Source organism: Geotrypetes seraphini, chromosome 1 (assembly GCF_902459505.1).
Source record: "Geotrypetes seraphini chromosome 1, aGeoSer1.1, whole genome shotgun sequence".
NCBI classification, from domain to species: Eukaryota; Metazoa; Chordata; class Amphibia; order Gymnophiona; family Dermophiidae; genus Geotrypetes; species Geotrypetes seraphini.
Window position 1 is genome coordinate 537,589,751 of NC_047084.1, and position 24,590 is coordinate 537,614,340.

At 41.4% G+C, this 24,590-nt stretch overlaps 1 protein-coding gene across 9 annotated transcripts in view; it reads left to right on the plus strand.

The window, feature by feature from the left end:
• Nucleotides 1-20,104, plus strand: part of APC (APC regulator of WNT signaling pathway) — a 344,325-nt gene extending 324,221 nt beyond the window's left edge. For all 9 annotated transcript variants that reach the window (XM_033929104.1, XM_033929106.1, XM_033929103.1 and 6 more), the window contains one exon: nt 12,677-20,104. In XM_033929104.1, the coding sequence (XP_033784995.1) occupies nt 12,677-19,250 (6,574 nt within the window). In that variant the 3' untranslated portion in view covers nt 19,251-20,104. The remainder of the gene's footprint in view (nt 1-12,676) is intronic.
• Nucleotides 20,105-24,590: the final 4,486 nt, after the last annotated feature.

A 24,590-nucleotide genomic window follows, 5' to 3' on the forward strand; every position in this document is an offset into this window, starting at 1 on the left:
CCCATAGACATTCCACCCAGCTAGTAGGATTGGCAAAGGCATTGTTTCCAATTGGCTAGCAGATTACATCTCCTTCACTTATGCCCAAGCTGATGTCTATAGTGGGTCATATCAAGACTCATAATGTCAGAGCCATGGTTAAATCAGTGGCCCACTTGAGGTCAGCCTTCAATAAGGAAATTTGCAATGAACATAAAGAATGTAACATCAGGAATCCTAACTTAATCATGTTGGAAATCTTTTGTGCGAAGGTTATCTTTGAGTCAAGTCAGACACCCAAATAACGGAAATTAAGCATGGGGGCAATTGGAAGGTTAAATAAGATCAGTGGAAATAATAATATTAGCTTTATTTATATCCCGTCATACCTTTTCAGTTCAAGACGGTATACAGTAAAGTAGAAATACAGTGTGGATACTGCAGGTATCGATACAAGAGAAGAGAACAGGGAGATTACAGCATAGGTTTAGGGGGGAGGGAGGAAGGGGGATTGCACAAGTAGGGGAGGTGTGTGTTGGGATTCTAGGTGCTTGATGGGTTTTTGATAAGGAGAAGATTTGTTGCAGACTATGGTCTGAAGATCTCGATATCTGTATTGCTCTACTAAATTATGCAAGAAACTTGCTGCCTTATACTAAAAGTTCCCCATTTTATGAGATTTCACAATATGTAGTATCAAATAATTCAGCAGGTATGTATTACCAAGTTTCCAAGTTTAAAATTTGATATCCTGCAATACATTTATAACCATCTAAGCAGTTTACAATCTAATATAAAATTATCCTACTAGAGCAGGGATCTCAAAGTCCCTCCTCGAGGGCCGCAATCCAGTCGGGTTTTCAGGATTTCCCCAATGAATATGCATTGAAGGCAGTGCATGCACATAGATCTCATGCATATTCATTGGGGAAATCCTGAAAACCCAACTGGATTACGACCCTCAAGGAGAGACTTTGAGACCCCTGTACTAGAGGATAGTATATTTAAAACATCAAACGGAAGTAAGGATCAAGGGAAGAACTACAGTTTTATAATAGAAAAGATGGGGAAGGAAAACACATAAGGATCTACTGTTGATCTTCCAGAATTTTTCTTCCTTTTATAAAATAATCCAGCACCTCCATCTTGCAGCACGACCGGGCCGGCGTGGGAGCCCTGCTCCGCCCCCCCGATCCCGCAGGAGGACAAATTCATTTAAAAGACACAGCGCCAGCACCTCCATCTTGCAGCACGACCGGGCCGGCGTGGGAGCCCTGCTCCGCCCCCCCGATCCCGCAGGAGGACAAATTCATTTAAAAGACACAGCGCCAGCACCTCCATCTTGCAGCACGACCGGGCCGGCGTGGGAGCCCTGCTCCGCCCCCCCGATCCCGCAGGAGGACAAATTCATTTAAAAGACACAGCGCCAGCACCTCCATCTTGCAGCACGACCGGGCCGGCGTGGGAGCCCTGCTCCGCCCCCCCGATCCCGCAGGAGGACAAATTCATTTAAAAGACACAGCGCCAGCACCTCCATCTTGCAGCACGACCGGGCCGGCGTGGGAGCCCTGCTCCGCCCCCCCGATCCCGCAGGAGGACAAATTCATTTAAAAGACACAGCGCCAGCACCTCCATCTTGCAGCACGACCGGGCCGGCGTGGGAGCCCTGCTCCGCCCCCCCCGATCCCGCAGGAGGACAAATTCATTTAAAAGACACAGCGCCAGCACCTCCATCTTGCAGCACGACCGGGCTGGCGTGGGAGCCCTGCTCCGCCCCCCCCGATCCCGCAGGAGGACAAATTCATTTAAAAGACACAGCGCCAGCACCTCCATCTTGCAGCACGACCGGGCCGGCGTGGGAGCCCTGCTCCGCCCCCCCGATCCCGCAGGAGGACAAATTCATTTAAAAGACACAGCGCCAGCACCTCCATCTTGCAGCACGACCGGGCCGGCGTGGGAGCCCTGCTCCGCCCCCCCGATCCCGCAGGAGGACAAATTCATTTAAAAGACACAGCGCCAGCACCTCCATCTTGCAGCACGACCGGGCCGGCGTGGGAGCCCTGCTCCGCCCCCCCGATCCCGCAGGAGGACAAATTCATTTAAAAGACACAGCGCCAGCACCTCCATCTTGCAGCACGACCGGGCCGGCGTGGGAGCCCTGCTCCGCCCCCCCGATCCTGCAGGAGGACAAATTCATTTAAAAGACACAGCGCCAGCACCTCCATCTTGCAGCACGACCGAGCCGGCGTGGGAGCCCTGCTCCGCCCCCCCGATCCCGCAGGAGGACAAATTCATTTAAAAGACACAGCGCCAGCACCTCCATCTTGCAGCACGACCGGGCCGGCGTGGGAGCCCTGCTCCGCCCCCCCGATCCCGCAGGAGGACAAATTCATTTAAAAGACACAGCGCCAACGGCGCGCCGCCGTTCGGCGTGCCGACGAAGGCGCACGACAAAGGCGCCTGCGCCTTAGTGAGCGCCTTCGTGGAGCACCTGAGAGGAGCACCTGCGGACCTTGGAACTGGGAACACCTACGCCCCAAAGACCACTCCACAGGACCTCCTGCCGACTTCCAATATAAGGTAAGGAGCGAGAGATCCCCGCTCCTCCCCCTCCTCCCAGCACGAAAAAACCAGCCACTCCAGATCCAGCCGGGACTCTAAGGGAGAACCATTCCTTCTACCTAACACTCCGAACCAGACATCAAAAATGAAGCTCTCCCTGCATACACACACACTAGCCACCCTTTTGATAATCCTCCTCATTTCCAGTTGGAAAGCAGCAGCAAACAACTTACCCACCACAACCACATCCTCCAGTACAACCAACTTCCAACTTCCCAACAGAAGAATACTCACATCAAGAAACTCGAACCACCACACCAGCACCCAACAATCCATCACTGTTACCTGGAGAAGAAGATCAACACTCCCGAAAACAAAATCCCATCCAACTCCCACAACACTCATATACCCGGAAACAACTTACATTCCCCAGACCGACACAACCTCCCTTACATGTGCCTATGTTAACATCAGAGCACTAGGACCCAAAACAGAAAACATAAAAAATTGGATAAAAACAGAAAAACTTGACTGCCTATTCCTCACTGAAACCTGGTTAACCTCAGACACAGACCCTAGAATAAAAGAAGTATGTCCGCCGGGATACAAAATAACAGTAACCTTGCAGAGAAAAAAAAAGAGGAGGAGGACTAGCAATAATAATCAAGAACTCCCTAACTCTAAACATACTTGAAAAAACATCCACTCCGCAAATGGATTTCCTAGCGTGTCAACTCACAAACCCAACACTAAAAAACTCACTAAACTGCTTACTCTGCTACATAACACCAGGAAACTGGACCACAGTGAGACCTGAATTTGAAAACTTCATCTACCAAAACTCATTAACAGCAGAATATAACCTCATCCTAGGAGACCTAAACCTACACCTAGAAGACACAACCTCCACACCAGCAAATAACTGTCTATCCTTCCTCAATGCCTTATCCTTCCAGATCCTAAACCCACAAACCACCCATGAAAAAGGTCATCAACTGGACATTGCTGCATTCATGTCTCACCAACCATCCAATCCAGCAATCCAAACTACTAACGGAACATGGTCCCCATCCCTATGGTCAGACCACTACACATACAACTTCAACATCAATTGGACCAAGACCAAACACACACCTCAATCAAAAAAAACCACATATACCACACGCAAACATATCGACCCAACCATTTTTTGGTCAAATGTAGACGAAACTATCCAAGACTGCGACCCAAAAAACTTCATCTCCCACTGGAAAAATGTATCCACCAACATCCTTGATGATCTGGCCCCCCCACAAACCAAAACCAGAACCAGCAGGAAATCAGACCAATGGTTTGATAATGAATTACTCCAACTCAAAAGACAGTGTAGAAGATTAGAAAGAAAATGGAGAAAAAAGAACCAAGATCAAACAAAAACCGACTGGAAAAAAATCAACAAACAATACAAAAATCTACTAAGGGATAAGAGGAAAAGCTACTATACTAATCTCATAGGCACGGAAACCCAAGATTCCAAAAAAATATTCCAAATCCTGAAAGAATTAACAGACACCAAACCATACACTACCACCACGAACACCCCTCCACCATCACCCACCCTCTTAGCAGAACACTTCAAGAACAAAATTACCAACACCAGAGCCACTCTCATCCTTAACCCATCCCATCAAAACCCAATCACAATCCACCCTACAGGAAAAGAGGCAACCGCAGCAGACAGAATTTGGACTCAATTCCCCAACATACAGTGGTCAGAATTCAACAAATTCTACAAAAAATACAGCCATGCCTCCTGTGACCTCAACCATTGCCCCTCATATCTCCTTACCACCTCTAGTGTAAAATTCCGCACCATAATTCTACAATGGATTCAATTCACGCTCACAGAAGGCACATTCCCTGCTGACCTCAGCGAAATCGTCATCACCCCAATCCAAAAAGACCCAAAAGCACCACAAAACCACCCATCTAACTTTAGACCTATAGCCTCAATTCCGCTATATGTCAAAATTATAGAAGGCCTAGTAGCCAAACTCCTCACCAATTACATAGATGACCACAACCTACTCCACCCCATGCAATCAGGCTTCAGAACAAACTTCAGTACAGAGACACTACTAGGCTCCCTTATGGATACCGTCAGACAACACCTTAGTATAGGGAAAAAAATGCTTCTCATACAACTGGACCTAACTGCAGCATTCGACTTAGTGGATCACAACATCCTTCTACAGATCTTAGACGCAATAGGCATCTCAGATAAAGTATACTCTTGGTTTGAAGGATTCCTAAAACTCAGAACCTACAGTGTAAAATCAAACAAAGAAAAGTCAGAATCCTGGTCAAACCCCTGCGGCGTACCACAAGGATCTCCACTATCCCCTACCCTCTTCAATCTCTACACTGCTTCTCTAGGAACGCATCTGGACAATCTGGGCATAACCACCTATAGTTATGCTGATGACATCACCATCCTCATCCCATATGATCATTCTAAAACTACCATGACAGACAAACTTCACCAAACACTTGAAACAGTCACAACCTGGATGAAAAATCACAAACTTAAACTCAACCAAGACAAAACCAAATTCATCCTTCTCGAAAATGACAAGGTCCAAACCACAACCAACTTAGAAATAAACGCAATCAATTATCCAATCCAAACCACCATAAAACTACTTGGCATGACCATAGACAGATGCTGCACTATGCAACCGCAAATAAATAAAACAATTCAGAAATCATTCGCAGTCATGAGAAATCTGAGACAAGTCCGAAAATTCTTTGAAAGAACACAATTCCAACTTATAGTACAATCCCTAATACTAGGTATATTGGACTACTGCAACATCCTCTTCCTTCCTTGCCCTGTAACTATGATTAAACAACTCCAAACAATCCAAAATACAGCTTTGAGACTCATCTACTCATTGAGAAAACATGACCACATCACTGAAGCCTTCATCAACTCACATTGGCTTCCAATCCAAGAAAGAATCCAATTCAAATTCTACTGCATATTATTTAAAACCCTACACGGAGACAGCCCATCTTACTTGAACAATCGCCTCATCCAAGCACCCACTACCAGACACAGAAAAACGCACTCCCCATTCATACCCCCCCCAATCAAGGAAGTAAAAAGAACAAAACTACACGACGGCCTCCTAGCCACTCAAGCCGCAAGGCTGGACAACCAGATCTCCAACCTTCTGATGACCACCCCAGACTATAGGACGTTCAGAAAAGAAATAAAAACCACACTTTTCAAGAAATTCCTGAAGCAGCAATAACATCACGACCTCTTAGTAACTCTAATACTGACATCTGATCTACCCATTACTGCACTAATAATAACAAAAGAACCTCCACTATGACCACCTATTAATTCTCTTACAAACCACCTCACCCTCAACAACCCGTTAATGTTTATAAGATCTACAACTTACCTCTCTAGCTAATCATTGTAACTCTGTATTTTTTTAATTAACCTTTTGTAATCCGCCTTGAACCGCAAGGTAATGGCGGAATAGAAATCCCTAATGTAATGTAATGTAATGTAACTGTAAGCATCATTAAATAAAAGTGTCTTTTAAATCTGCCTTAAATTTGTTGAGAGATGTAATGTAATGTAATGTAATGTAATTTATTTCTTATATACCGCTACATCCGTTAGGTTCTAAGCGGTTTACAGAAAATATACATTAAGATTAGAAATAAGAAAGGTACTTGGAAAATTCCCTTACTGTCCCGAAGGCTCACAATCTAACTAAAGTACCTGGAGGGTAATAGTGAAGTGAAAAGTAGAGTTAGAGGAAAAATAAAAATAAAATAAACATTTTAAAAAGACAGCATTGATCTAAATACTTTGGAAGGTAGAAGAGAGGAGAGAAAGGAATAGAAGCAGAATGGGTCAGCGTCAGTGATGAAGTGGAGCAAGTAAGTTTAGGAGGAGCGATTGACGTATCCAGAAAGGGCTTCTTCTGGCCGACAGTCCCAGGATGCCTATGTCCCCTCCCCTGCGATGTTCTCCCATCCATGCATTCCCTCCCAGACACACTGCCCGTGTCCCAGCCGCTCCAAGGAGGCTGCCCCAGATGAGGTCCACGGTGAATGCAGGATTCTCTCCTCTGCGGGAAAGCCGCCCGGAGCCGACAGTCGATCTTCTTAGTGGATTGCAGGGGGGGAAGAGTTCACACTCTTGGTTGGATCGGGTCTGTGTGCTCTTGGTAGCTGCGGATAGTTCCGCTGCTGCTGAGGTGTAAAAGCAGTTGATTTCCCACTGTTGCTGATATTTAAAAGCAGGTAGATTGATCTCTCCAATGGACTGCAGAGGGAGGAGCTCACATGCCTGGCTGGATCGGGGCAAAGGGCTCTTGGTAGTGGTGGCTGGTCCTGTTGCTGCTTAGGTGTAAAAGCAGTTGATTTCCTACTGTTGCTGATATTTAAAAGCAGGCAGATTGTCCAGGGAGAGGAGCTCTGCACTCAAACTGCCATCCTCCTTGCCTCCAAGTTCCGGAATTTTAACCTAATAATTGTAACCTAATAAACAAAGGAAGTGAATTCCACAAAGAAGGACCTTGTACTGAGAAAATTGATTGTTGGGCATGTTCATGAATAATTATTCTATATGATGGAACATGTAACTGATTTTGATTCATTGATCTAAGGGATCTTTTAGGAATATATGGAATTAAATGGTGAGCTAAATAAATTGGTTCACCAAATTTAAGAACTGTAAACACCAAAAGAAGTATCTTATAAGTAATTCAATGTGACAAAGGAAGCCAATATTCTTTTTTCAATAAAGGGATTACATGATCATATATTCAAGCATTGTAAATCAGCCATACAGCAGTATTTTGTATATGTTGTAACTTTCATAGAACCTTTTCTGAAAGACCAACATAAAACGAATTACAATAATCAATCTGCTGGATTATAAATGAATGAATAAGAACCGTAAGGGCAAATGGAAAGAAAATTGATCTAATAGATCTGATAATACACAACTTATAAAAAGAACATTTAACTACCTGACCAATTTGTTGTTTAAATTTGAGTTGTGAATCTAGAATAACTCCCAAAACATGAACAGTATTTACTCTAGAAATTTTTAACATTTTGTAGTACAAATGGTGAAGGTAAAAGAGGATCATTTGTAGGTGTAAAAATAATAGCCTTTTATTTATCTGGATTAGTTTTTAATTTATGAATCATAAGCCAATCCGTTATTGATTCTAATTTATCATTAATTTTAATAATTTCTTCAGTATTGTAAGAATCAAAAGTATAAAGAATCTGAATATCGTCAGCTTAGACAAACATAGTAAAGTCTAATGTTTGTCCCAAAGTCAGGAGTGGTGATAGAAAAAGATTAAAAAGAAGAGGGAAAAGTATAGAACCCTGTGACACTCGAGTCTAAAATAAATGGAGCAGATAAAGAATTTGCTGATGAAACTATATAAGATCTTTCTGTAAGATACGAAATAAACTATTGCAAAGCAATATCAGTAAGCCCTATTTGCCCAAAGCGATCCAACAAAAAGAATGATCAATAAGGTCAAAAGTTGCTGATAGATCTAGAGATAACATCAGTACATAATTAAATTGATCAAAAGGTTTATAAACATACCATATTTTTCACTCCATAAGACGCACCTGACTATAAGATACACCCTAGATTTAGAGGAGGAAAACAAGAAAAAAAACATTCTGAACCAAATTCTTAGGGGGTATCCTTTGATCTCCAAGGGTCCTAAGAAAACTGGCTCCTAGAATGTTGTGTTCTAACTTTTGCTGTTTCACAGAATGGATGGTGGGGGGAGGGGAATTAGGGTATTTTTATTTATGTAACCCCCCCTAATTTTTCTTTATGTAACCCCCTAATCTAAAAAGCAGATAAAGGTACCTGACAAAACCCAAGACTTAGCCAAAGCAAAACCCCACTACCGAACTCTGCTACAACCACCCTGCTTAAACCTACCTCCACCTCACAGACCGCCAATAAACCACAATGAAGCGGGAGGGAAGAAATCACCTTTCAAGCTCCCCTTACTCACACAACCGTCCCACTTCCTAGCCACCTTTCAGCCTGCCAAAACTCCTATTCACTCCAGTCAATCACCAACCTCTCATCCTTGCCCAATCACATCACTCTTCTCACCCATTCCTTCCTTACTCCCTAGCTACAACTCCTCCACCAATCTGTACTCTCCTCAGTTTTTCCTCATCTCCTAGCTCTCCCTTGTCTTTCCTCCTCCCCCCACCCAGCTACCTGTCTATTCCTGTGTTGACAGGGGTTCAGCCGATGTTATGCATCCACCAGCCTAGACTGGTGAGCCTCTCTAACAAAAGGTATATTTCAGTTGGCTTTGCCATTGCAAAAATGGATCCCCTGCTTTCTCCTGCAGTACTTAAAAAGGTAAAATGAGAATCATAGGACATTATATAGGCTCAGACTAATTCTGCAAAAATTCACCGTGTGAAAAATGGCTGGCTAGGTTTCATTAAACTAACCTTTGTACATTTGAGCTATGATATCAGGTGAGGCTACACTTGTAGTCTCACCTTGGTGGATCCCTCATTGCCTTTTTTTTCCATTCAGGAGACCATCTTCAGGAAGGTAACACTGTCCTTTTCAGGTTTAGCTCACTAAAGTTAGGGGTCCCAGGGCAGGAGTACAGGAGTTCAGTTGGGAGACTTCCTAGATCAACTCTCCTTACCTCTCACACATATCTTCACATCAAGAATCCAGACCAGGGTCTGTTCTGAACCAAGAATTTACTTACCAGTAAATAATTAAGGGGGAAAGTTATCACCATGCGTTAATATTAAGGTATCTTTCCCTCCCTCGCTAGATGGCTCTTGTACTCAGCTTCCAAAATGATACGCTTTAAAAGAGGTATTAAAGCAGTTCCGCACAAGTTCCTCAGAATGCCACACGATTTTAACGTATGGTAGCTGTCCTCATAGGAACCTTTATAATATGCGATTTTCTCATTCAATATACAGTGGTGCCTCACACAACGAACTTAATTGGTTCCAGGAGCAAGTTTGTTATGTGAAACGTTCGTTATGTGAAACGCGTTTTCCCATAGGAATACATGTAAAAAAAAATAATTCGTTCTGCAGCATAAAATATGCTAAGATGACATAAAAAAGATAAATTTTTTGTTATTATTTTTATTTAGATACATCTAAAAACATACATCTCCCTGTCCTTTTACTTCCACTATCTTCCTATCCCATCTCTATTCCCTTTTGTCCCTCTCCCCATGATCAATCATCTCACCACCTCTCTCTGCCCTCACCCTCAGGGTTCAAGATTGCTTCCACTCTTTTTCCTGTTGTTCTCTCTGCCTGTCACCCTATGATTTAGCATCCCTTCTGCCCTTGTCCAATATTTCCCCTTCTCTCCCTCCCTCTCATCCCCTGCTCCAACATGTGCTTTCAGCGGCCTTCTCCCCCCTTAAGCGTCTTTTCTTCTCCACTCCACCTTTCCTCCCTCCCTGCCTCCACCTTTGTGGCGCTTTTGCACCCGACCGACAACAGAACAGGCCCGGTCAGACAAATCTCCCTGTCCTGTAGCCGCGAATCTAAATTACCTTCTTACAGCAGCTGGATTATTGAAGCTGCTGTAAGAGGTAATTTAGATTCGCGGCTACAGGGCAGGGAGGTTTGTCGGCCGGGCCTGTTGTCGGTCGATCGGGGGACCAGACCAGCTGTGCACATTCTTCGGGGCGGACCGCCCCCTCCCCCCTCTTTCGTTCGCCATTGCCTTCTTCCTACCTGCCCTGCCGCAGCCGCACACAGCCGACCGGAAGTCTTCCTGATGTCAGCGCTGACGTCGGAGGAAGGGAGGGCTTTGCTTAAGCCCTCCCTCCGACGTCAGCGCTGACATCGGGAAGATTTCCGTTCGGCTGTGTGCTGCGACAGGGCAGGTAAGGAGAAGGAGACTACCCTCGACCAACCCCGCTGCGATCCAACCCCGCAGGAACCCCGGAAGGATGCAGCTCGGGCGACTTCGTTGTGTGAAACGAAGTACGTTATACGGATCACGACATAAAGTTCGTTGTGCGCAGCGTCCGCTGTGCGAGGCGGCCGTTATGCGAGGCACCACTGTATTATTTTCTTTTCTTTTTCTATTCATAAGTTTTAAAGTTATAAAGTGCTTGTGCTTAATAATATAATATAATAATAGCAAGTGTAGCTATTACTTAGCTTTTTTAAAGACTGGGTCTGGCTCAATCCCCACCGACGCGTTTCATTATTTCATCAGGGTCGGGGAAGGAGAACGCAGAACAGTATATTGTCTTAGCGAAATGCTAAATCCATGGTTAGTGAGCCGGAAGTGCTCACTAACCATGGATTTAGCATTTCGCTAAGACAATATACTGTTCTGCGTTCTCCTTCCCCGACCCTGATGAAATAATGAAACGCGTCGGTGGGGATTGAGCCAGACCCAGTCTTTAAAAAAGCTAAGTAATAGCTACACTTGCTATTATTATATTATATTATTAAGCACAAGCACTTTATAACTTTAAAACTTATGAATAGAAAAAGAAAAGAAAATAATATATTGAATGAGAAAATCGCATATTATAAAGGTTCCTATGAGGACAGCTACCATACGTTAAAATCGTGTGGCATTCTGAGGAACTTGTGCGGAACTGCTTTAATACCTCTTTTAAAGCGTATCATTTTGGTGGCTAGTTTAAGTTTTGTTTATTGATACGATAATTTGTGCACAATTTTTGTCTTGTACTCAGCGGCACACAGGTCAGCAGCGCGGAGGTCAGGCGTGAGCTTTCCGTGTTCCCTGCCTGGCCCCGTGCCCCTTTCTGAATGGCTGGCATCAGTTCTCGTGAGTCCCGTTCAGAAAGCGGAGGCGGGCCCAAGCGGGAGCACGTAAAGCTAGCTCCTGACAACCGCGCTCCTGACTTGAATACAAGAGCTGTCTAGCAAGGGAGGGATACCACTGGACCACCAGGCTGTTTAATAAAGGTATCGATAGCGACGGGCAGGTGGGTGTTTGTTTTAAACATGTGTGGCAGCAGTGCTGATAGGCCGGGGGGGGGGGTGTTTAGAAAAAGTGCGTCGGTGACAGTGCTGAGAGGCAGGGGGGTTTAGAAAAGATGTAGTGGTGCTGAGAGGTGGGGGTATTTAGAAAAATTGCGGCAGCGGTGCTGAGAGGTGAGGGGCGGTTTGAAAAGGTTCAGTGGTGGGAGGGTGTTTTACAACACTATTGGGGGGGATGGGACAATTTTGGATCTTCGCTCCATAAGACGCACCGAGATTTCCACCCACTTTTGGGTGGGAAAAAAGTGCATCTTATGGAGCGAAAAATATGGTAGGTAGTTAATCCAATCAAAAGAGGTTTCTGTGCTATGAAATGATCTAAAAGCTGTATGAAAGGGATGTAACACATTTGTTTTTTTTATATAATCCTGAAGTTAATTGTGAACAATAGCCCCTCCTATTTTAGAGACAAAGGGGCTGATTCTACAAACAGGCTTGTAGATGGCAGTAGGTGTCCTACTGCCATCTGGCAGCCAATCAGGATGCACATTTTTTTGAAAAAAAGTTCCCTGAGGCAGGACGCCTACACTGTAGGCATTTGTCATCAATCTATGGAAACGCGTAGGGACACCTAAGCTCGCCCAAGGCTCGCCCGGAAGTGGCCTTGAGCAAGTTTGTGGCTCTAGGCGTCTCCTTATAACTGTGACAGATATCATGATAGTATTAAGAAATGTAGAGAGGACTGTATGTAAGAGTACAAATGTCATCAGTTCATATTCAGTTCAATTATAGTAACAATTAAGTGATGATGGTGTTTTGAAATGTCATATCTATTGAATGTAGAAGTCTAGATTAAAATTGCTGATAAGAAGGTATGTCTGAATGACTATATGATAATTATGATGACTATAACTAAATGATGATTATTTTTGACTCTCATTGTTCTTAGAAATGTAAATGAAGACATTTTAGATACGCTAGACTCCAATGGTCGCATTCTCTCTCTCTCTCTCTCTCGTTACCTTTTGAGAAATTTTCTGCTTGCTGTTTTATATATATATTTTTAGAAAGTGCAAGGATGTGCAATAACTGTTTGTATTTCAATTTACAGGCAAATCTTGAGAGAGAACAACTGTCTACAGACCTTATTACAGCACTTAAAATCTCATAGTTTGACAATTGTCAGTAATGCTTGTGGAACATTATGGAATCTATCTGCACGAAATACAAAGGATCAAGAAGCACTGTGGGATATGGGTGCAGTCAGCATGCTCAAAAACCTCATTCATTCAAAGCACAAAATGATTGCCATGGGCAGTGCTGCAGCTTTGAGAAACTTGATGGCAAATAGACCTGCAAAATATAAAGATGCCAATATTATGTCTCCAGGTTCAAGCTTGCCATCCCTTCATGTTAGGAAGCAAAAAGCTCTAGAAGCAGAGCTTGATGCTCAGCACTTATCAGAGACATTTGACAACATTGATAATTTGAGCCCCAAAACATCTCATCGTAATAAACAGAGACACAAACAAAATCTGTACAGTGAGTATGTTTTAGATTCAAATCGACATGAGGATAGCATTGGTAGACCAGAGAGTTTTAGTACTGCTAATGTAACAGTACTTTCACCTTATTTAAATACTACAGTATTGTCTGGGTCTTCCTCTTCTAGTAGAGGAAATCTAGAAAGCTCTAGGTCAGAAAGAGACAGAAGTTTGGACAGAGAACGAACAGTGACAATGACTGGTTACCACTCTGTACCCGACAATACTGGAAGCACTTCCAAGCGAATTGGAATTCAGATGTCTTCCACTGCTGCTCAAATTGCTAAGGTCATGGAAGAGGTATCAAGTATGCATACTCCCCAAGAAGACAGAAGTTCTGGATCCACAACAGAAATGCACTGTTTGACAGAAGAAAGGACTGCACTAAGAAGAACCTCTACTTCCCATTCTCACTCAAACACTTACAATTTCACTAAAGCAGAAAATTCAGGTAGGACTTGCCCTATGCCTTATGCCAAGGTTGAATATAAGAGAGCATCAAATGATAGCCTGAACAGTGTCAGCAGTATTGATGGGTATGGTAAGCGAGGTCAAATGAAACCCTCTATTGAGTCATACTCTGAAGATGACGAAAGTAAATTTTGTAGTTATGGACAATATCCAGCAGACCTAGCACATAAAATACACAATGCAAATCATATGGATGACAATGATGCAGAGCTAGATACACCAATAAATTATAGTCTTAAATATTCTGATGAACAGTTGAACTCTGGAAGACAGAGTCCCTCACAAAATGAAAGATGGGCAAGGCCAAAACATATAATAGAAGATGAAATGAAACAAAATGAACAGAGACAATCAAGAAGTCAAAATACAGCTTACTCATTATACACAGAAGGCAATGATGAAAAACACATGAAGTTCCAGACACACTTTGGACAGTCAGAATGTACATCTCCATACAGATCAAGAGGACACAACAATGCAGAGCAAAGTAGAGGAAGTACTAGTCATGGAGTAAATCAGGAGGTCAACCAGACCCTATGCCAAGTTGATGATTATGATGACGATAAACCAACTAATTACAGTGAACGCTATTCTGAGGAAGAACAACATGAAGACGAAGATGATAGACAAACCAATTATAGCATTGAAGATCAACACCATGTAGATCAACCTATTGACTACAGCCTGAAATACTCCACAGATGTTCCTCCATCCTCACAGAAGCTGTCTTTTGCTTTTTCAAAACTTTCAACAACACAAAACAGCACAACAGATCATATATCATCAAATAGTGGAACTACTTCCACCCCGTCATCTAGGTCCAATAGACCAAAACATCTTCATCCAAACTCATCACAGAGCAGGGGAGGACAAACTCAGAAACCACCATCTTGCAAAGCTCCTTCTATTAACCAAGAAACTATGCAGACATATTGTGTAGAGGATACACCAATATGTTTTTCAAGATGTAGTTCTTTATCATCATTATCATCAGCTGAAGATGAAATAGGACGTGATCAGACCACTTGTATTACAGATACTGGTAGTAACCTTCAGATAGCAGAAATGAAAGAAAATAGTGAAACGATAACTACTGAAAATTCTGTAAGTGAGGCACGATCAGCATCGCAACATATTCGAACTAAAGTAAATAGACTTCAGGCTTCTAATTTATCTCCCAATGATTCATCCAGACACAAAACTGTTGAATTTTCCTCAGGTGCCAAATCACCATCAAAAAGTGGTGCTCAAACTCCTAAAAGCCCACCAGAACATTATGTTCAGGAGACTCCACTAATGTTTAGCCGATGTACATCTGTTAGTTCATTAGATAGCTTTGAGAGCCATTCAATTGCTAGCTCTGTTCAGAGTGAGCCATGCAGTGGGATGGTGAGTGGTATTATAAGTCCCAGTGACCTTCCAGATAGCCCTGGACAAACAATGCCACCAAGCAGAAGTAAAACACCACCACCACCTCAAGCACTCCAGGTAAAGAAAGAAGCAGCTAAAAATAAAGTGCCTACTACTACTGAGAAAAGAGAATCTGGCCCAAAACGATCCACTATAAATGCAGCAGTTCAGAGAGTTCAGGTGCTTCCTGATGCCGATACATTGTTGCACTTTGCTACTGAAAGTACACCAGATGGTTTTTCTTGTGCATCAAGTCTAAGTGCTCTTAGTCTCGATGAGCCATATATTCAGAAAGATATAGAACTGAGGATCATGCCCCCTGTGCATGAGCATGACCATGGAAGTGAAGGAGAATTGGAAAAGGCTAAGGACACAAATTATTTCCAAGAGAAAAGGATAGAGAAACAGTCTAATCCTGAAAAAGACATTCTGGATGAGTCTGATGATGATGATATTGATATACTAGAAGAATGTATCTTTTCAGCTATGCCTACACAGTCTTCAAGAAAAAGCAAGAAACCTTCACAAGCTTCTGCTTCAAAAATACCTCCACCTGTGGCCAGGAAACCAAGCCAGCTGCCAGTTTATAAACTACTTCCTTCACAAAATAGGCTTCACCCTCAAAAGCATGTTAGCTTCACTCATACAGATGATATGCCACGGGTTTATTGTGTTGAAGGCACACCAATAAACTTTTCGACTGCTACATCACTAAGTGATCTTACCATAGAATCACCACCAAATGAATCTACAAATGTAGAAATTGTTAAAATGGGGCATTCATCTTCTCAGTTTGAAAGGAGAGATACTATACCTACAGAAGGCAGAAGTACAGATGATACAGATGTAGGAAACAGTTCAGCTGTTACTCTCCCAGAAGTAGATAATAAAAAAGAAGAAGGTGATATTCTTGCTGAGTGCATTCATTCTGCCATGCCAAAAGGGAAAAGTCACAAACCTTATAGGGTCAAAAAGATAATGGATCAGATTCAACATGGTTCTGTTACTTTGTCTGGAAATAGTAAAAGTCAAGAGGGTGAAAGAAAGAAGCCAACATCACCAGTAAAACCAATGCCCCAGACTACTAATCATAGAGCTTCTACACGAAAAAACATAGAGGTAAAGAACAGTTTTGGAAGTGAGAGATCTTATGGAGATCTCAATAAAGATTTCAAAAAGCAAAACCTTAAAAATAGAGATTTTCCTGAAAAACTTCCAAATAATGAAGAACGTGTGCGAGGAAATTTTGCATTTGATTCTCCACATCATTATACACCAATTGAGGGTACACCTTATTGTTTCTCACGGAATGACTCCTTAAGTTCTCTAGACTTCGATGATGATGATGTTGACCTTTCCAGAGAAAAAGTAGAATTAAGAAAAGGAAAACAAATTAAGGAAACTGGGTCAGAAACTAATGAGAACGCAGAACAGTCATCTTCAATTCAGCAGTCAACAGGCAGAACACAGCTTAGAGGTAGAGGGCAATCTAAAACTTTGACACAGAAGCAGAAATTTTTTCCACAGTCTAAAGAAGCACCTGATAGAGGAACAGCTTCCAATGAAAAGGTCCAGAATTTTGCTATTGAAAATACTCCTGTTTGTTTTTCTCGTAATTCATCCCTCAGCTCTCTCAGTGATATTGACCAAGAAAATAATAATAAAGAAAGAGAATCTGAAAAACAAACAGAACATTTGGATTCCCAGGTAACAGCAGGTAGACCACAAACTTCAGGTTATGCTCCTAAATCCTTTCATGTTGAAGATACACCTGTATGTTTCTCTAGAAATAGTTCCCTTAGTTCATTAAGCATTGACTCTGAAGATGACCTTCTGCAGGAATGCATCAGTTCTGCTATGCCTAAGATAAAAAAGCCAAGAACTAAAGGAGAAAGTGAAAAGAAGAGTTTGAAAACTGTAGATGGTATATTAGCAGAGCAGCCAGACCTGATACTGGATTTGAGAGATTTACAGAGCCCAGATTCTGAGAATGCTTTTTCACCTGATTCAGAGAACTTTGACTGGAAAGCTATTCAAGAAGGTGCAAATTCTATAGTCAGCAGTTTACACCAGGCAGCTGCAGCTGCTGCCGCATCACTTTCAAGACAGGGATCATCAGACTCAGATTCAATCCTTTCATTAAAGTCTGGAATTTCTTTAGGATCTCCATTTCATTTAACGCCAGACCAAGAAGAAAAGTATTTTACTAGCAATAAAGGTCCAAGGATCCTGAAGCCAGGAGAAAAGAGTGCACTGGAAAATAAAGCAGAATCAGAGAGTATCAAAAGCATTAAAGGAGGAAAGAAAGTATATAAAAGTATGATTACAGGAAAATTCCGTTCTAATTCTGATGTTTCAAACCAGTTAAAGCAACCCCAGCAAACAAATATGCCCTCCATCTCCCGTGGTAGGACAATGATTCATATCCCAGGAGTTCGAAACAGTTCACCAAGTACAAGCCCAGTTTCAAAAAAAACACTACCACCAAAAAATACTGTGTCTAGAAATTCCGGTGAAACCCAAAATTCCACCAGTTCTAGAGGAACTAAAACTGTGAAATCAGAACCAAATTCTGTGACCAGGCAGCCATCTACACCAGGAGGTTCAAGTAAAGGGCCTTCTAGGTCAGGATCTAGAGATTCTACTCCCTCTAGACCTGCCCAACAACCATTAAGCAGACCGATGCAGTCTCCAGGACAAAACTCAATTTCCCCGGGTAGGAATGGAATAAGCCCTCCCACCAAACTGTCTCAGTTACCAAGAACATCATCACCTAGTGTAGCTTCAACAAAGTCTTCAGGCTCAGGGAGAATATCATATGCTTCCCCAGGAAGACAATTAAGCCAACAAAACATGGTAAAGCAAACTGGTTTACCCAAAACTACTAGTGGCATTCCCAGAAGTGAATCTGCTTCTAAGGGATTAAACCAAAACCTCAGTAGCAGTAGTTCTAACAAAAAGGTAGAGCTGTCTAGGATGCCATCAACAAAATCCAGTGGAAGTGAGTCTGATCGATCAGAAAGACCCACCTTAGTGCGCCAATCTACTTTCATTAAAGAAGCACCCAGCCCAACACTTAGGAGGAAGCTAGAAGAATCTGCTTCATTTGAATCATTGTCTTCCTCTTCTAGAGCTGACTCTCCCACAAGATCTCAAATACAGACTCCAGTTCTAAGCCCATCACTTCCTGATATGTCTTTATCAACCCATTCATCTATCCAGGTTGGAGGCTGGCGCAAATTACCACCTAATTTGAACCCTTGTATAGATTACAGTGACGAAAGACCATTAAAGCGCCATGATATCACTCGCTCTCACTCAGAAAGTCCTTCTAGGCTTCCAATCAACAGGTCAGGAACATGGAAGCGAGAGCACAGTAAGCATTCTTCATCACTTCCTCGTGTTAGCACTTGGAGAAGAACTGGAAGTTCTTCATCAATTCTGTCAGCTTCCTCAGAATCTAGTGAAAAAGCAAAAAGTGAAGATGAAAAGCATCATGCATCTTCTTTTCAAGGACACAAGCAAATAAAAGAAAACCAAGCACCTGCAAAAGGAACTTGGAGAAAAATAAAAGAAAATGAAATTCCCCAAATAATGAATAATCTTCCTCAGAATTGCTCTTCTGGTGCTACAAATGGTGCTACTAATGGTGCTGACTCAAAGACTTTACTTTACCAGATGGCACCTGCTGTTTCTAAAACAGAGGATGTGTGGGTAAGGATTGAAGACTGCCCTATTAATAATCCAAGATCAGGAAAATCACCTACAGGAAATACTCCCCCAGTTATTGATAATGTGTCAGAACAGGATATAAGAGATGATAAAGACATTCAGGGAAAACAAAATGCAGGAAATGGAAATCTACCTGTCCGACCAATTGGTTTAGAAAATCGCTTGAATTTATTAATTCAGACAGATATTCCAGATAAGAAAGGAACTGAGCCAAAACCTGTGGTAAATAATCCTCTTGCTCCAGAAACCAATGAAAATTCTGTTGCTGAACGTACTCCATTTAGTTCTAGCAGCTCAAGCAAACACAGCTCACCTAGTGGAGCAGTTGCTGCAAGAGTGACTCCTTTTAACTACAATCCAAGTCCTCGGAAAAGCAGTATAGAGAGTAACTCAATTCGACCATCACAGATACCAACACCAGTTAATAACAGTACAAAGAAACGAGAGTCAAAAACTGACACTACAGACTCTAATGGCACTCAGAGTCCTAAACGACATTCTGGGTCGTATCTAGTGACTTCTGTTTAAAGGAACTTGAATGATGCATTAAAAATCCTAATCTATTTGCAATTGTTATGTACAAATTTTGTTCTAAATTGAAACTTTGAAAGATGTAAATAGGTTTGATTCTTGTAGAAGGTTCTTGTTCTGGAAGCCATATTTGATAGGATATGTTGTCTTTTCTGGTAAATATATGGGATGAACATTTGGTTGATAGGTTCGAATAAAACTGATAAAGCAAGTATATTTCTAAAGTGTTCTACATATATTTAAGTAGCAATCTCTACAATGATCCATCACATTTCAATTATCTTACAGTACAATAACACATGAAATTGAGTTGTATCAGTTTATAAAGTAAAAACTGACTAAACTACATCAGGGAAAATTTGGTATTACTTATGCAAAAAAGACACTTGTTTTTCATTTACACATGAATTCATCTAACCCTGTAATAAATCATGTAACTGTGAAATTCACAGTAATATAGTTCCTGCTGAACAACCTTTCTTGGCTTGCTTTTGTTTTGTTTGGGTTTTCTTGGTTTTTTTAGCATGAAGAGATCTGATGGTTTATTTCCTGAAGTAATGGTTAACATTGCTGTGGCCACATGATGTGTATAGATAGCTCTGGTGTAACAGTGTACACTTTTGTTTGTGCTCTGCAAAGAAAGGAAATCTGTTTAACTGTAAAACTTTGAACAAGCTTATTTTGTCTGGAATAGTTTTTCTGAGGGTGGATAGGATTTTGCTATGCTGTAACTTGTATATTCTGGTATTCGAGGTAAGATGGCTGATCTTTTATTAATGAGACATAAATGGTGTCTCACCAAAATTTAAATGAACATTTCAGAATAAATTATTACCATATGTAAACTCCAATTTGTGTTTTACTTATAAAATATTTGAAAAAATCAGTGGGTTTTTAAGCAAGTTTTGCCTTGCTGCTTCCTCATACCATATTTTTTCATGTCCTCTGTATACATCTAATGATTTTTTTTTTCAGATTCAAAAATACAGTACTATATTTGTAGCTTATCATTTTGAATCCTTTGGTCTGCATAGTGTGAAGGAAGCTTAGTTGGCACTAAAAGAAAAAAAAAGAGATCAAATCCTTTCATACAAGATACTTCATCAGAGTCTGTATACAAAATGTGTTCCAGTAGTTTGAGTTGTAATGAAGAAGTGGTTATATGTAAAAATAACTTTTTATATTAACAGTTCTGTTGCTTTATTATCCCATTTTTTTCTGGGTGAATCTACTGAACTCTGAAGACTGATTTTGATTAATCTTGATACAAAATTAAATGCATTGCCTGCAAATGTGAAAAGATATCCTATGTCAGTTTTAAATTTAAGTACATTTGTAAGTGCAACATGTTTTTGTTAGAAATCATCATTTGATTTCCACTGAAGCAGTTGTTTTGCTTAAAAAAAAACCATCATTTTATATATTTTATTTCATAACATTCATTTAAGCTTCAAAGTGGGTACCAATATATTGATAATTTAAAAAATAGGGAATAAACGTCCATGCTATTCTATATTACTATACCCACAACAAAAATGGACTTTGTAAGACCAAAGAAGGAATGATTGACTCAGTTTCCTTAAATCCTCTACCATTTAAAGGAGGAAAAAAGACCTTAAGTGGGACAGCCTGCGCCAATGACAAGCACACTGCTGCGCTATTATACCCAACCTCAATTCAATCATAGGTCAAAAAATCTCCTATCATATAATCAATCTTGAACCAACGATCTTTAAATCAAATATTGACGAACGATACATTCACTCCATACTTCATAGATATGTAAATGTTCTTTACCCCTTTAGTCAATATCAATATTTCTTGACTGTTCAATTAGTCAATCAAACCCTCATTGAATATTTTCAGATATAACCACACTTTTTATTTTAATTTTATTTATTTAATTTTCTATACCGTTTTCCCAAGGGTGCTCAGAACAGTTTACACAAATTTATTCAGGTACTCAAGCATTTTTCCCTGTCTGTCCCGGCGGGCTTACAATCTATCTAATGTACCGGGGGCAATGGGGGGATTAAGTGGCTTGCCCAGGGTCACAAGGAGCAGCGTGGGTTTGAACCCACAACCTCAGGGTGCTCAGGCTGTAGCTTTAACCACTGCACCACACACTCCCCTTATATAACTTATTTTGAAGAACTTAATTGTCCCATAGATATATAGTGAAAAACAGCACTTATCTTAAAAAACTTGATCATCCGTACAGAGCACCTCTGTTTCACCTCGCGGCTTCTTCAGGGGAATAAGGAGGCTGTGTTTATCACTATACTTGTACATGATCACACTTAAGTAGCAAAGACAAATTGTGCCATGTCCCACTGTAAATTTGTTTTTTTCCCCAAGCTTAAGAGTGATTCTTTTCAAGTATAGTGATTAACACAGCCTCTTTATTCCCCTGAAGAAGCTGTGAGGTGAAATGGAGGTGCTCTGCTCTATGAAGTATGGAGCGAATGTACTGTCCACTAATATTTGATATAAGGATCGTTGGTTCAAGATTGAATATTATATGATAATAGGTTTTTTTGAACTATGATTGGATTGTGATTGGGCATAACAGTGCTGCAGAATCCATGTCATTGGCACAGGCTGTCCCACTTACGGATATAAGGAAACTGAGTCAATCAGTCCTTTGTTGGTCTTACAAAGTTCACTTTTATTGTGGGTATGCCAATATATCAAAACATAACCAATTTAAATAAACAATAGTTCTGTGTTCCAAAGCAATGGTCTCAAACTCAAACCCTTTGCAGGGCCACATTTTGGAATCGTAGGTACTTGGAGGGCCACAGAAAAAATAGCTAATGTCTTATTAAAGAAATGACAATTTTGCATGAGGTAAAACTCTTTATAGTTGATAAATCTTTCTGTTTGGCTAAGTCTTAATAATAATATTGTAATTTATAGCTAAAGAGACATATGATCAAGAAACTGTTTTATTTTACTTTTGTGATTATGGTAAAAATACCGAGGGCCTCAAAATAATACCTGGCGGACCTCATATGGCCCCCGGGCTGCAAGTTTGAGACCACTGCTCTGGAGCAAATATCTGAGTACCCCTTCCCAGGCTCCGCCCTGACCTCTATAATAGTACTAATTGTAATGCAATTTCTTCCATCCATTTTTCATATACACAATATACCGAATTTTCAGACCATAAGACGCACCTACCTGTAGGGGTGGAAAAAGTGCGTCTTATGGTCTGAAAAATATCGTAATCTTACTAATACATAATGGCAACTACAAAATTTAAAAAAACCACAAAGCACACTGTACACACAAAAAATGTTAATTATCATTTATATTCTCTTTTTTTCAAAGAGGTCAAGGCAGATGACTTTAAAATATGCAATGTCACCTCAGGAACAGCTATAGAAAAATAGACAAATATGCAAAATATAGACAGCAGATATAAATTCTCAAAACTGACACATTTTGATCACTAAGGGCTTCTTTTACAAAGCTGCGTTAGCGGCTTTATCGCACGCACATTTTTAGCGCGCTAACCCCTGTACTAGCCAAAAAACTATCGCCTGCTCAAGAGGAGGCGGTAGTGGCTAGCGCAGCTAGCAAATTAGTGCGCGCTATTACGTGCATTAAACCGCTAATGCGGCTTTGTAAAAAGAGCCCTAAATTGAAAATAAAATCATTTTCCTACCTTTGGTGATTTCATGAGTCTCTGGTTGCACTTCCTTCTGACTGTGCGTCCAATATTTCTTTCTTTCTGCCTTCTGCATGCTTCCTCTCCTCTGGATCTCATTCCCTTCTCCAACCAACATCTCTCGCTTCTTCTGCCTCCAGCAGCTCTCGTTGCAGGGACGCGCAGGCAGTGGTGATTTACACGCTGAATGTGGCTGACCCACAAGCCTTCCATCTGATGTCAACTCTGACGTTGGAGAAAAAAGTTTCTGGATCAGCTACGTGCAGGGTGTGAACCTCTGCCTGTGCGTCCCTGCAACAAGAGCCGTTGAAAGCAGAAGAAGGTAACTGGGAACACACATACCCTCCCCACTGACCTGGAACACTTTCTTCTGATGTCAGCTCTGACATTGGAGGGAAGCCTTTTGGGTCGGCTTCGGTGAATGAGGGCAGGCAGGAAGGAAGGAGGGATCATTGGCAGCGGCTTGGGTGGAGGGCAGGAAGAAAGGATCCCTGGCTGCTTCGGCAGGCAAGCAGGCAATATCCTTGGCAGTGGTCAGTGCTGCATACCCCTAAGGGTACGTGTACTGCGTGTTGGGAAACACTGCTCGAGAGCATCAAGCCTACAGCTTCTGTTTCTTGCTCTGTTGGTCATATTTCTTTAGTGCAACAGAAATAAATTTCTAAGAGACATGATTAAATTAATTTCAAGCAAATATATATTTGTCCAGTTCTGATTTTTGCATCTACAAGCAAATTTACTCGCCATCTATGTGTAGAAAATACACTCTCCAGAGAGCTGTTCTTAGGAGAAAAAGTCTTAACATCACAAATACCTTCCTCTTCCCATCTTCTTTTCGACTCACTGATACTACCTGATCTATTGTTCACCCTTACTAGAAATGACCCACCTTCTATAACTCTGTTGTAATCCGCCTTGAACCGCAAGGTAATGGTGGAATAGAAATCTCTAATGTAATGTAATTATTGTATGTGTGTGGAGGGGTTATCCTTTAATGTGATAGCAGAGAAAACTTTCCCCAAGGTAAACATGCACATAACTTCCTGACTTTCCCATGTTTTAAACTTATTAGTACTAATGGATATTTACATAATTGTGCATTAGATGAAACATGCGTGGTGCTTAGTTTGGTCAAAGACATTAGTTCAAATTACACTGAGATCAACTCTTCCTAGTAATTAGATAGTCAAGATGCCTTAGCAGTAGTGTTGTAAGCTGTCAATCAGTTAGCTTTGAATTTTCTAGCTTAGTACTTGCTCTTGTACAGTGAGGTTCGGGGGTATGCTATAGAGACACAATGTTCACATTGCTTTGGGTATAGGAGATCCCAATTATTATACAATGGAAAAATCTGCTGATTAGGCTCAGGTTGTATTGCTTACTTTTATTGGCGTCACAGTCTGTTGTGGCTAAAGACAGTCACTGTGATAGGAAGGAAGGTTAAAAATGGGGGAGGGAATCTTGCATAGCTGTAAATGAAGGTTCATGGCATCATAGCCCCAGTTGAGGATCAGGACGAAATTGTAGGAAGCAAAAAGCTTAACTATGTGCTCTAAACTAAAGGAAAATATATAGAGGATATATATCCTTTCTGAAAAAATTAGGACACCCCATGAAATATTCAGTTCTTTCTTTAAAAATGTTCATATTTGATCTTTGTTGTT